This window comes from Crassostrea angulata, chromosome 5 (assembly GCF_025612915.1).
Source record: "Crassostrea angulata isolate pt1a10 chromosome 5, ASM2561291v2, whole genome shotgun sequence".
NCBI classification, from domain to species: Eukaryota; Metazoa; Mollusca; class Bivalvia; order Ostreida; family Ostreidae; genus Magallana; species Magallana angulata.
The window spans coordinates 29,170,075-29,183,589 of record NC_069115.1 but is presented as its reverse complement, the minus strand read 5'-3'; the positions used below and the strand labels follow the sequence as shown (position 1 = coordinate 29,183,589).

Genomic DNA, 13,515 nt, shown 5'->3' with positions numbered 1-13,515 from the left:
TTTATATTTAATTTAATTCATTATTTTATTTTATTTCTGCTATATGTCTTTATATAAAGTATAAAACCGAAATGTAATCATTATATAATGCGTTGCTTTCCTGACGAAATGGTTGGCTGTATATATTTACTTTATTTAAAAATGCAAGCATTATTTGGAGAGGACATTTGCATATTAAAAGAACCTTTACAAGTAAAGCTTACTTGGCAACATATGAATTAAAATGTGATTCATGACACCTTTGAACAGGATAATTTTATTTCTTAATAGTCCAAGACATCTGCATATCACATTTGTTTAGATTATGGTACACTTGCGAAGAAATTGACCTTCCAAAAAAATAAATAAAGGGTTACAAGTTCTTTAATTAATTGAGCCGTATAGCTAGCCCGGCCAAAACGGGTACATCGGATAGAATGAAGATATAAAGAGAACATGCAAGGAGATGGCTTAGAAGAGTGATTAGGAACTGAGTTTCAAATTTCAGGGTTCTTCGGTGTAATATTAATTTTTCCATTATAGATGTAAAACTACAATTTCGAATAATATTCCATTACATCTGAGTGAGATTAGGTAACATTACACCGTATCTTATTTATTTTTCAACTGGCACTTGTTGCACATCGAGTGGTATTTATTAATAGGTGGTTGCGGGTTACGGTTCAGCAGCCGTGTCACAGATGTAACAGCAGACGATAGCTAGAACGCTCACTGGCTGGATTCCCCACGTGCTACACGTGCAGTGTTCGAGATAGTCTACTGCTAAACGCTCCCTTCATCCAGTGTCACTGTTCTAATCGTTAATTCAAGCAGCACGTGAAATTGCTCTCACTAACGGAATTATCCATCAATTTTTTTTTTAATAAACTGTCGCCATTTATGCAATTTGTAAAGCAGTGTCCTGGTGCTTTAGAAGTTTTTTGTTGAAAATATCTACTTTAAATAGCCAAAGGGATATACTATGGGAGACGAATTTCAATAAGATTGTGTTTTTGGAGTGTATGCTGAAGTGATTTGTGGAAAAAAGAGAAAAAAATATTGTATAGATTGGTTCCACTCTGAGGATGCCGGATGCCTTTTCCGTATCATCTGGATAAAGACCCGAAGCCGGTAATGGATGACTCCAGGCTACCAAAGGGAGGTCACCATAACGGAAAAGACATAAATATTCTAGTTGTTGGACTCAAAGGTGTTGGAAAATCCGGTAGGTTTATTAATTTTTCAGTTTATAGAAATGTCGGCATCTAAGCATGAATCTAGTATGGTTTCTCGGATATAAAGCTAAAAAAGTGTCGAAAAATCTGGTAGATTAATTTATATAGGTTGTAGATTCGTCACCATTTAACCACGAATTTAGAAATACTAAACTGTTGGTTAGATATTAAACTTTTATAAAAAGTTATGTTTAATTTTTCTGTTTCGTCATACAAAATATAAGCACTGTTTCGCAAAAGCAACATGTCAAGGCACTGTTAAAATAAATGGAGCTAACATGGCAGTGACACATTTCCAGCTGCAAGTTGACATCTACCTCAAATCGAATTAAAATTGTCAAAAGCATAGCAATTTGTTTGAATATGTGTATTGTGTATTTCATTCTCAAGAGTTAACAATTAATAGAAAAGTTGCGGTAAAGCAAAAATTGTGGTAGTTCTTGCCTCCCAACTGAAGTTATCATTCATCAAAAGACTTATGTACTTAATATTACGTCAGCGTACAATATAAATACTTCAATCTAATCTAATTTAAATCAATTTACAAGTTTTATGCTATTGTGTTCGATCTTTTGCATATTGTTTATAACAATATGATAGACAAAACTGAAATACGAACCCATTGAAACGTCAGCGTCAATCGGGCCTTTAACTGATCTATTTTGTTTAGAAAGTGTGCAATTTCAAAGAACAACCTGTTTTCCAGAGACATTAATCGCAATGTTTACATTTTGTTCCTATCTTTTCATCCCCAAATTCGTTTTCACAGCTGGTGGTCTTGAAATGAAGTGTAATGTTCCATGATGGCTCTTCCATCGTTTGTTTTCTTTGAAAAGTATAAAGGGCCATGAAATTGGTTTCAAAAATCAGGGTTCAGCATCTTCAACTATAGCTTGCATCCAGGTCAGAAATTAGATGCAAAAAAGAAAAATTAACTTAAACTTAACGGTACATGTCTGAAGTTTGTGTTTTCGAAAATGTATACGTACATGTAGCTTTTTATCTTAATTCTATTAAGCGATGTTTTAATACAAATTAGCCATCCTGTGTATGTGTATTCGTACGTATAATGTTTAAAGACAGATACAGTAAGAGATTGAGAGAATTAAAAGAATCGACCACCGTAGATAGAACAGCAATGAATTTTCAGTTCAATTAAATTTTATGCTTGAAATCCATTACCAGCATTTGATACAACTCGTATATAATGTTCAGATAGTTATAAATATCGCAAGGGGAAAATGTTGGTGTGGAAGGTTTGTTATGTTTATTGGTTAAGGAGGTAGGATTGCACTATAGAGGCAAATCGTTTAACCCTATGTGGTAATAAGAGAGGTCGCGACGGCGTAATTTTTCCCTTGCTCCCGTTAACAAGCTTTAAAGCATTTTTATTCATTTAATTGACTGTTTTCTTTGACTAATGCAAGTTCGTGTACGGTAACCGCTTAGCAACTGGGTTCAAGGAAACGGTGTTCTTTGCTTTAATCAAAGCCCCTAGATTGATTTGCACTTATATATGTATTTGTAACGGTATCTTTGTTAAGTTTTTCCCTTTTTAATACGATTATCATTAGCAGGTGAAATCTAAAGAGCCTTTAATTAGAGTTTAATTTTGTTCTTCTTTGTAAAAAGTTGATTGGGGGAAAACAATGGAATTCAAGTTGTTGTGGAAACGATCAAATGAGGTGGTTATTTTTCGTCTCGTCCTTTCTTGCGGAATTCAAACATCAGACTAGCAGCTGATCTCTTGTGATTTTTTCTTTGTTCTCCACAGAAACAGTTGTCTATGAGTTGAAAACCCACACATTTAAACAAAAGACTTTGATAAATCAGACAGTCAGGAGTTACAACAACAGACATCGTGTAAACGTTCGAATTCGCCTCCTGAAAAAAAAAAGCCATTTACCATTATGCCAGTGGCGAAAGATGACTTTTCTCACGTTTCTTTGCGGTGTTCTCTGGTGTCAGTTTGCTCTTATCGGCACCAAACATTTATCCAAATATCTTTTAAACCTATAACCCGGTAATTTCTGTAAATACTCTGCGAGGAACGAATATATTTATATTTTCACCAGCTAGCAAGAGAAAATTTATCTTCCCGTGGGTTGTCAACGCTTTTATCAGAAGCATATTGACTCAAGATTAAAGTTGTGTATACATAGAGTCGATTTTTATGTTTATTAACTGAAAAAAAACCGGGAAATTACTGTAGTAGCTGCCGTTACGTTTATCTGAATGGCAAATGTCACTGAGGCAAATAAATGCGAGACTTTTTTTCAAACATGATTATATAAAATGATTCACATAATCCCAGTTTGTGGGTTATTGAGTTTGATCTGCTTTACATTTTGACTTCGAACCAGCAGTGTACAATGCATTGTGTATTGATGGACTCCAATACACGCAACCGTTGTCATAAAATTCAATTCACGGCATACAGTTAAATCATGTCTGTTCATTTTGGCTAGACCGTGCCTTAATTTTGACTATACCTTACCGTAAGGACTCAGTCTGCTAGTCCTGTATGGTTTTTATGTCCAACATCAAGGTTTCTATTCCGGTACATGTACCGGAGCGTCTTCATCCATTACAGACCTGAATAAGCATAGGCTACACTAAAGCACTGTCCTCCCAGACGTACGACCATAAAGTTAACATGAAACAAACATTATTATATTATTAAGTCAGAAGCATTATGTATTATGTAGTTTTGTTGTAGAAGTATCTATTATATACAATATTATAACAATTTTTTTAATTAATATATATGAATTTAGTACCTGCATTGGACAGTGCTGATAACGTAGCCTATGCATAATTCGGTATGTAATAGATGAAGACACTCCCTGTATGTCGGTACCATAATCTAACCCTTGATGTTAGCCATAGAATCATACAATCAAACGCGAAGGGATGTGTTGCCTTCACAACGCCATAGGTATAGAACGCAAGTCTACATTCAAAGTCAATTTTTGAAATTAAATAAAAATAGGATTTTTTAAAGGAGGATGGGCGGTGTCTCGATTCTCTTTATATCTTCGTTGACACCCCCCCCCCCCCCCTCTCTCTCTATCGCTCGCCTTTTCCCCCACACACATTCATTTTTATTACATGTACCTTGCTAATAGGCTGTTAAGCTTTGTGTCGAATCAATGAAGTACTAATATATTGGATGTAGCTTTAACCAAGTGGGAAACAATAGGAAGTAGTGCTAGCGCTTATAGCACCACTTCAACGAATTCCGCGGAATTGTAAATGATAAAGTTTCGTTGCCAACTCCAGCAGACAAATTCTATCTGAATGTATGCAAGCGATGGCAATAGCTAGCAAAATGTCACCTAATTGTTGGTAACATTTCTAGGAACGTCTGTCCTTATTATGTAGAGGATTGTAAAAATATCAACACAGATTACGTGATAAAATGGTAAACATACCAACATAGCAGACTGGATGTTTTAGTAGGTTACCGGTATAGTATGACGATCATTTATATACAACGATTTGAAGGCTAGTCCTTACATGTATTTCATTGTAAAACTTCATCAATGACTTATATAAAGATCAAGAGCTTTTATAATCAGATCCGTCAATTAATGAATTAATGAATCAGTCAAATAATTAAACACACTTGTCCAATTAAGAAGGGTTTTTTTTTCAAATGTTCACTGTAAAAGACCATAGCTGCTGTTACATCATTATCTGATCTACGTCACAAAGATTGTTACATCATAAAAATATACCAAGAGTCAACTTTCTCCAATTTGATGTTGTAAGCCTCTCTCTGAAAACTGCTAAAACTTGGAGTTTTTCAAATGGATCGTTTAAGATTCTAAATCAAAAAAAGATAGTTGAGGTTGATAAGATGTCCACACGCCCCGTGCATGCACACACTTTTTGATTATAAATTATAGGGTTACCTTGAATGATGACGTAAATTCAAAACAGTTAAGGTTAAAAAACTATAACCAGAAATCAAGGTCGGGTTGCTTCGCATGTGTTAAAGCAGAACTTTTTTCCTTTCCGATTTGAAAAAGTGGTAATTAAGGGTTTCCTCTTTTCATAAAATGTCAAAATATTTATTGGCAGAATAATTTATGATAGTCTTACATAAGCCTTTTTCCATCTAAGAAGAAAAATGCAACGCAATGCAGTTTTAACAACCCATCTGTCTGAAATCAGGTTAAATTCATTGCAAATAAATTCTAGAAAATTTTATGAAGATTTATTTATTGATATTTTAAAATTTACTTCTGCCCTTATTTTAAATGAGTTATGAATAGTTTCTGTCTTACTTTTACTTTAATTCAGTGCGATGTTTAGACGGAGAAATCCGATTAACTAATTATCTGTCTAATGAGTTATTTTACGGACGCATATAGAGAAATGTTATTCCCTCGTTGACTCTATCATGATAACATCTTGCGCTCTGCAGCAGGATTCCTTTTTATAATCTCCGTGACTGATGAGATAATCCTGTGTTTGTTTAAGCACGACTGCGTTCCATCCTAGAGCAAAGCTGAAATAATAAAAGATAATCCTAACCTATACACACTGACTCACTCAAATCTGCAGGAAAACGGAGAACCGATTTTAACCTTGAGAATTTGACTTTATTTTCTTAATTTAGAAGCAATACTACAATGTGTTATGTAAATAATTTCTTCTTGTTTTGTTGCAATTGCTAACTGATTGACTGTTGTCCGTCTGGTTTTTTTTTTCTCTCTCTCTCTCTCTCTCTCTCTCTCTCTCTCTCTCTCTCTCTCTCTCTCTCTCTCTCTCTCTCTCTGACCATACTGGTCTCTTAATGAAAAAAAGTTATGGACAATGTAGCATAATAAAGTCTCCAGAATCAAAGTCTTATCTCTGTAATTGGTCGATATTTTATACTTTTTATAGTCTCATAAAAGACATATTGATATTTAATTGTCTGAATTGAATTCCATTCCAAGACACTGAACTTGCTTTTGGCAAATAAACTCGTCAAATGGAGGTGCAAAGTTCTAGAAGGTGAAAAACCAGTCACATAAATGCAACAAGCATATAATTATGGGAATAGTCACTTACGGAAATTATTAGGTCCGATAATAAAACCGGAATAAAAACCGGTTGCTGTAAAGTGCGCCCGAGACGAAAATTGACAGTTAAATGATTACGGGTTGTTCAAGCGATTCATCTTGAGCCAAAAAGCAAGCAAAAACATCAGCTTCAGTTTGTTAAGCTGTCAGTCGCCGGTATATAATGTAGTAAAAAGTGTGGCGATGTCACACCGAATACGTAATACAAGTCCTCCCATCTGCTTGTCAAAGTTCGGATATTTACGGGGAAATATGCAGCAGCGTAAAAAAAACCCCACAATATCATCCACGGTGCTAAATTTTAGTGTCTTCTCTTAATTTTTGCATACGATGCATTTGATACTTGATATGCCCCATGCAGCTTGCCTTAATTTACTTGATTATGATATTCACCGGCTGAAGTAATTATGCAAAAGAAAATAAAGCTGCTTTAGAAATATAAGAGTCACCTAGCGTACAATGTACATGTGGCACATGTATTATTGACAGCACAATGCATTCTTTGGTTAATTTTGTCACTGTCATATTTACATATATATTTGAATCATTTATTCGATTATCACCAATTAAAAGTGGTTTGTAGTGTGTATATATTTTTTAAATTATCAATTATAACGTTACACAAAAGAACCAACCAATTTTGCATTAATGTGAAAGTTTCCATGGTACATGTAGCTACATTAACTTGGAAATTTAAGGTTGGTCGTAGACCGTTGTTCTCAATGAAACTTAAGCATCTATCGGTCAAAAAATTATCCACTCAAAATTCAACAGCAAATGTAAAAAAAAAAAGACATAATTACTAAATAAAGGTTTTAAGATCATTTTTAATATGTAATAGCTACTTGAATTGAAGTTAACATTTAGTTAGGTAGATATTGCATTTTCAACGCAAGGTTTTTTTTCTTTGATTAACAGGAATGTCACAATGCATTGTATTAAATGGTTTTCCTTTTTTTTATTTGAAGCTCTGACGGTGCGGTTCTTAACGAAACGCTTCATTGGGGACTATGATTCTCAGATCGGTGAGTATATCAAACAGAAACAAGAATATTTACATCTCTCTCTCTCTCTCTCTCAGCTCTCTCTCTCTCTCTCTCTCTCTCTCTCTCTCTCTCTCTCTCCTTAAACGTCAACCAAAAGTTTCTAAGCTGAAGATAAAAAAAAAATAGAATGAAACAAGAATCCATCTTGCTCTATCCCTTAATACAATGAGCAAATGTTCTGAAAATGAGAAAACAAAATCTACAAAATTTAAATAAGAAAAAAAAAGCAACTCAAGTGTAACCAGAAACCCTGCCAATTTGGAAAATGGAAATTGAATAAAGTTGAAACAACAAGCTAGATACCTCCCCATGAACTTTTTGCGTCCTGATAAAAAAAAAAAGCAAGCTTTCCAATTTATTCTCAAGGTCGACAGGAGAAGGAATCATCTCAACCAAATTTCCCTCCTGTTTCAAGATAGAAATGGATCAGTACCCAATCACTTATTTTTAATTAAGTTATAATAATACATGGAACATTTCTTTTACTAAAATTATTCCGAAGGATTCAATACACCTGCCGTAGCTTATAAAATAACAGTTTATTTTTTATCAGTGACTAAAGTAAACTTTCTAAGATAAGGATATTTTTCAATGAATTTGTGTCAAAATCTCGCCTCATTTGAGAGTGGTTGCCGCAGAAGGTTTATAAAGTGCCTAGTTAGTGTCAAGTTATAATTTGAAAAACAGGAAATCAATCTCATTAAAACTTATAAATGGGAACACACATGGGTTAAAAAAAAACCTGCATCCCCTCTCGCATTACAGTCACTTAATTCATCAAATTGGGGAGTGAAATATATATATATGATCCAATTATTGATAAGACTGTTATTTATATTCAGATGCATGTAAAAATCATTCAAATAGCAACTTGTTTACTAGAGATTCACAAACAAGACATTCCTTATAGTTTCACCTCACGCCAATTAAGTATGAAAAATATATCATTCACTGTAAGTTGAAAAGATATTGATCTACAGTTTTTAAAAAAAAATGTTATCAATTTATATGAGATGTACACGTTAATAGAGATGAATACTACACATATTTCAGACTGAACGTTGGAATGTCTTACCAAAAAAAAAAGCTTGGCACTAAACTTATCACAAGTCATATTAAATTACATAGAAATTGGTCAACTAACATAATATGGAATCTGTTAATTAATCTTTAAGTTTATAATTGATTGGTTTTATTTGTAGAGATATTTAATTTTAATCCTAATTGCTTTTTAAATTCTCCCAACATATAAACTTTTTTTTTGTTAGTTTTTTTTTTTATAGACGGCATTACTGAATGTCACAATCTCTTAAAGCTTTCCAAGCATGGCTTCGAATCATTACAAAACGGCATTTTAGATGAAGCAGTTTGTTTTCCACGGATTTCTTAAAATGTTATGGGGTTTTGATTTTGGCTCTGATTATCTATCATATGATTTTGGTTTTGATTATTAAGGATATTTCCCAATTTATTATTTACTTTCTGCTTCTGAAGTACCTGTAAACCAATTTGATTATTATGCAAAATTTTACACCAAGGTGTTTTTTTTATTTGTTCACAAGATTTTTTTTACTGTCTTGAGATAAGGAATTGGATTTCAATAAGCGACGCCGAACTAAACTCTGATCGTGTCTTACTGTATATTTATATACAGTGTATCATCAAGGGTTGAACCTCAAAGTTTCACGATTAGACAAAAATTTGTGCAAAACTTTGAGCTATCTGCAGTGTCCTTGAATCTTGCAGATGTTTGAGTGTGGAGATTTTTATAAGAACAATTATCTGAATGGGGGAAATGCGTACATATTAGATAAGAGTCGATTAGGATTTGAGTGGATTTATGAGAAGGCGTGGCGCGCAGTTTTAAACAGAGAGATGGAAAAAAGAAAGAGAGAGAGAATTATGCTGAGTCAAGTTAAATTATTTGAGAACACGAAAACAAGTTAATTTTTCACACACGTGTATTTCATCACGGACCCCATGAGACTTTTTTATATCATTTTAGAAGAGTCATACACATTCATACATGTCATTTTATAATGATTATTTATCAAGGTTTTTTAATTTTTTTGGCAGAGGCTGTTTACACACAGCAGTGTACATTGGACGGTAAGACGATCACGGTCCACGTCCTAGATACTGCTTGGCAGGTAATCAACATTTATTAAATATGTATATGTCTATATATTAAAAAAAAATGTGATTAATTCCATGGTCGATACATGAGATTAACTACTTCTCTGTAAGAATGGAAGTTTCTTGGCGAAAAAAACAACGTAAAATGAGATTTTTACTTTTTGCTGTTAGTGCTGCAGTAATTACAAATTTTAATGGAATTTAAAATGTTTTCTTTTTTCTATTCATAAAATGCATTGTTATGATCCATTTCTAACTCCTTAACATAGAGTTCCGTAAAACGTCAATTTGTTGGTAGAGGGACTAAATTTGATTTTGCACAAATTCACATACATTTCTGTTACACAATACAAAACCCAAATCAATATAGTTCTAGAAAGATGGATTGAGTATAAAGGTCTGCGCAAAAATAACGGATAAGAAATATAAACTTCAAGTACTTCAAAGCTACAGAGTGCATAAAACTGTTTCGCAGATACCAAACTTCAAGGCATCCTACCGATTATTAGCATCCTTACCTGAGAAAAATCCTAGAAAATAAGTTTATTTATCTGCAGATCGCGGAAAGTGTATTTAGATAAGATCCTTGCCAATTTTTCAGACGGAACGATTCAAATCCCATAGGGAAATAAATGGCTAAGGTGTTAATATCATAAGAACAAAAGCTTAGGGAGACATTCCAAACATTTGGTGCAACGGGTTGTCTGATCTTAGGTAAATCTGCGCTTTTATTTGTAGTGTGTAAATATTAAATGTATCAGAGTCTGACGCCATTATGATTGTTATGTAGAATACGCCGCGGTTCATACCTACGGAGAAATTAAAGAAATGATCTATATTGCGTTCTGAACATAATATTGAGCAGGAACTACTGGAAGACTTTAATTTTGAATGGCTTTGATTGACTTTTTTTTGTTTCATACGCAACTATGGCGTCATGAAGGATGATAAGGAATCTTATAAACCGAGAAATAAAATCTGTACTCAGTTAATTTCATATTCTTAGAGATTAAACCTACTATTTTATATCCTTTTATTGAAATTATTGTGTCAGGTAATTTAGTGTTTCAGTTTTGTAGTTTTGCAAATCGTCTTCTCTGTCGAAGATTATTCTTTATTTAAAAAGCTTTAAAGGGGCATGGTCACGCTTTAGGTCAAAAATTATTTTGCCGTTTTTAATGTTTACAATGCTTCAGTAACGTAAGGCGTTTCTAATAATAAACCAAAATCCGAGTGTCAGTCGTCGAATTATAAGCAAAATAGAGAGCTCACAATTTGTTGTTATGTAAACACAGCTAAGGCCATGTTTTTATTTACATTTTGAATGTTGAATTGATAATTCCAGTTTTAGACCTTAATGAATGTGATAAACGCTAAAAACTGTTTATTTAAGATGCTTAAAACGTTTAAGCAGATAAAAAATTTAGCTTGAAAACAACTTTTACTTGTATATTACACCAATGTAAACAAAAACATGGCATGAACCTTCAGTTGTTTACATAACAAAGAGTTGTGAGCTCTGTATGTTGATTTTTACTCTACGATTGACAGTTTTTGGTTGATCATTAGAAATGCATTTCTAAAGCATTGTAAACAGTAAAGATAGAAAAAGATTGACCAAAGTCGTGACGAATCCCCTTTAATTATACATTAAGAAGACTTTCTACGTTTACTGTGCATCTGTATACATACTAGTATATTTTGAATATTTTAAATATACTTGTATATCTACAAAACTTTTCGACAAATCTTGATGCTTCAATGTTTGATCATCCAAAATGCATGTGTTCAAACTACATAAAATGTAGATGATAGAGAAATAGCCCTAATTCTTATCGACCGACTTGTTTAAAGTTGCTAGCCTGTTGTGAATAAAGAAAAACGTATCAAAGACCCTTTGCCTTGCAAAAACATAAAACGTTAACTTAATATTATATCAATTATCTTCGATCCTAGATTTTTTTCTCTTTAGCTCGCCATATCTTTTTCATCTTCGATGATGAATAGTTGTAATAAATTATTCGTGTAAACACAAACTGTTTATGCCATAGTTTTTATTCCATTCGTAATTGCTGGTTAGGGTATATTAATCCTTGGTTTACATTCATAACGTAAACTCTGATTATTTTTTTATGATATGATCAAGAGTGGCAGGATTCCTTTGCAGCTCAGGTTAAAACCAATATATTAGTGAAACGAATTTAACGGCTGGTTGGTTTGAACAGATTGAAAGAAGACCTATTTATGTTTTTATCGGCCAAAAATCTTGAAAATAACGTATTCCGACCAAATTATTTAATTAGGTTGATTTCTTTTATCTCATTGCAAAACTCCGGGAATATTCTAGTGTTTTAGCTGATACTTGTAGTATTTTTACCACTGCGAAGTTTCCTCACAAGCCAAAAAAAAATGTGTAACTATCAACAGCTGCGTAACATAATTCATTCAAAAAAAGTTACTCACCGTAGAAAACCTTATAGCTCTTTAATTATAGCTAATTGGATTATCTCTCTAATTAATAATTAGCAATATTTTCTTCAAGCATACAGCACTGCAACATGTGACATTATATGCCACTACAACACATTTTAGGGACGGGATGACTTGATCATCCTACCGGGTATCTTCTTTCAATGGAAAATGAGCTAGTTGTTAAAGATTACACACACGAATATTTTTATTGGTAACCAAGTAACTTATTTTTTAGTTACGTCAGACATACAGTTATGTTTCATTTCATGTCTTTTCATTTTCAGGCTAATGGCTTTAGCATCAAGGATGACCAAATTGTATGGGCGGACGCTATCATCATGGTATATTCAATAACGGATCGAAAGAGTTTCGAGAAGTTGCGAGAAGTCGCCGATTACATCATTTCCAAAAAGACTGACAGTAAGACAGTACTGGCCCTGGTGGCCAATAAAAGTGACCTCGTCCATATGAGCTGCGTCACAAACTTGGAAGCAACACAGTTCTGCGCAGAGTACAACTGCTTGTTTTTTGAAACCTCCGCGAGTGAAAACTATAATTCAGTGACAAACGCCTACATGTCCGTATGTAAGCAGGTAAAGAGCAATTATAAGAAGAGAGAAAAGATCTCCAAATTCATGCAAAATCCAGCCATAAAGGCCAAACTCCAGATCCGAAATCCAATACGAGGCTTAGAAATGAAATGGAGGTCACGCGCTCCGACCATGTGACCTAAGCATAAAAATGAAATTTTACAAAAAAGAAGCATACAAAGTGCTTGGTGCTGCGGAATGTTATAAACCTGGTGATATAACTGTTATACCAATCATTTCCTTCATCTCAACAGATTAAAACATCATATGATCATCGATTTTTTGCATCAAATGTATTCTTCATTCATTGTCTAATGATCATTTGTAATCATAACCATGCATTCATACGTGTATATTATTGGAGTCATTTTATTTTTTGGTTTATTCATTTATTGTATTGTTTGATGTAACATTTACTGGAATTAATTACATAAAATAAAAAAAAAATGATATGATGCCTTGATATTTTTTTTACCTTTCTAACGATGTAGTTGCGGCCGGGAAGTATCCGGCATTTTGGAAACTAAAAAGAGTCAAATGCAATTTGTCCGTCTGTCCTCATCCTTAGTACGACATATTAACATGTCTACATTTAAGATGATGATAGATTGATTTCTGCGTCAAATTCAATGCTGATTTAAAAAGGTTGGCAACCAAATTAAGATGGTAGCTTTATTATACAATTTTCAAACTGAGTTATCTGACAACAGCACATACGATGTATTTTTCAAAGACTAATAAACGAGGATGTCTGAACATATTTACAAGGTGTTTCTTTTTCGTAAATACCAACTATTTGCTCAGTTTTCATACAATTGTGTTAATTTGCTGTAAAACAATTAATTACCTCATCATTCAATACCTTTATGGTTATTTTTCTGCAACAATTAAAAATGTATGATCTGAGTTGAGCGGGGCATTCATCGCATCGTGTTGCGGTGATTCACGAAGAGTGCAATTTACAAAAAAAAAAAAAACAATA

General features: G+C 33.3%; 1 protein-coding gene across 1 annotated transcript; it reads left to right on the top strand.

Moving 5' to 3' along the window:
- The first annotated feature begins 694 nt into the window (after nucleotides 1–694).
- Nucleotides 695–12,972, top strand: LOC128182702 (ras-like protein family member 11B). The gene is made up of 4 exons (XM_052851427.1): nucleotides 695–1,204; nucleotides 7,258–7,314; nucleotides 9,412–9,485; nucleotides 12,228–12,972. The coding sequence occupies exons 1-4, from the start codon at nucleotides 1,072–1,074 to the stop codon at nucleotides 12,669–12,671; spliced, it is 708 nt and encodes a 235-aa protein (XP_052707387.1). The 5' UTR covers nucleotides 695–1,071; the 3' UTR covers nucleotides 12,672–12,972.
- The last annotated feature ends 543 nt before the right edge of the window (nucleotides 12,973–13,515 follow it).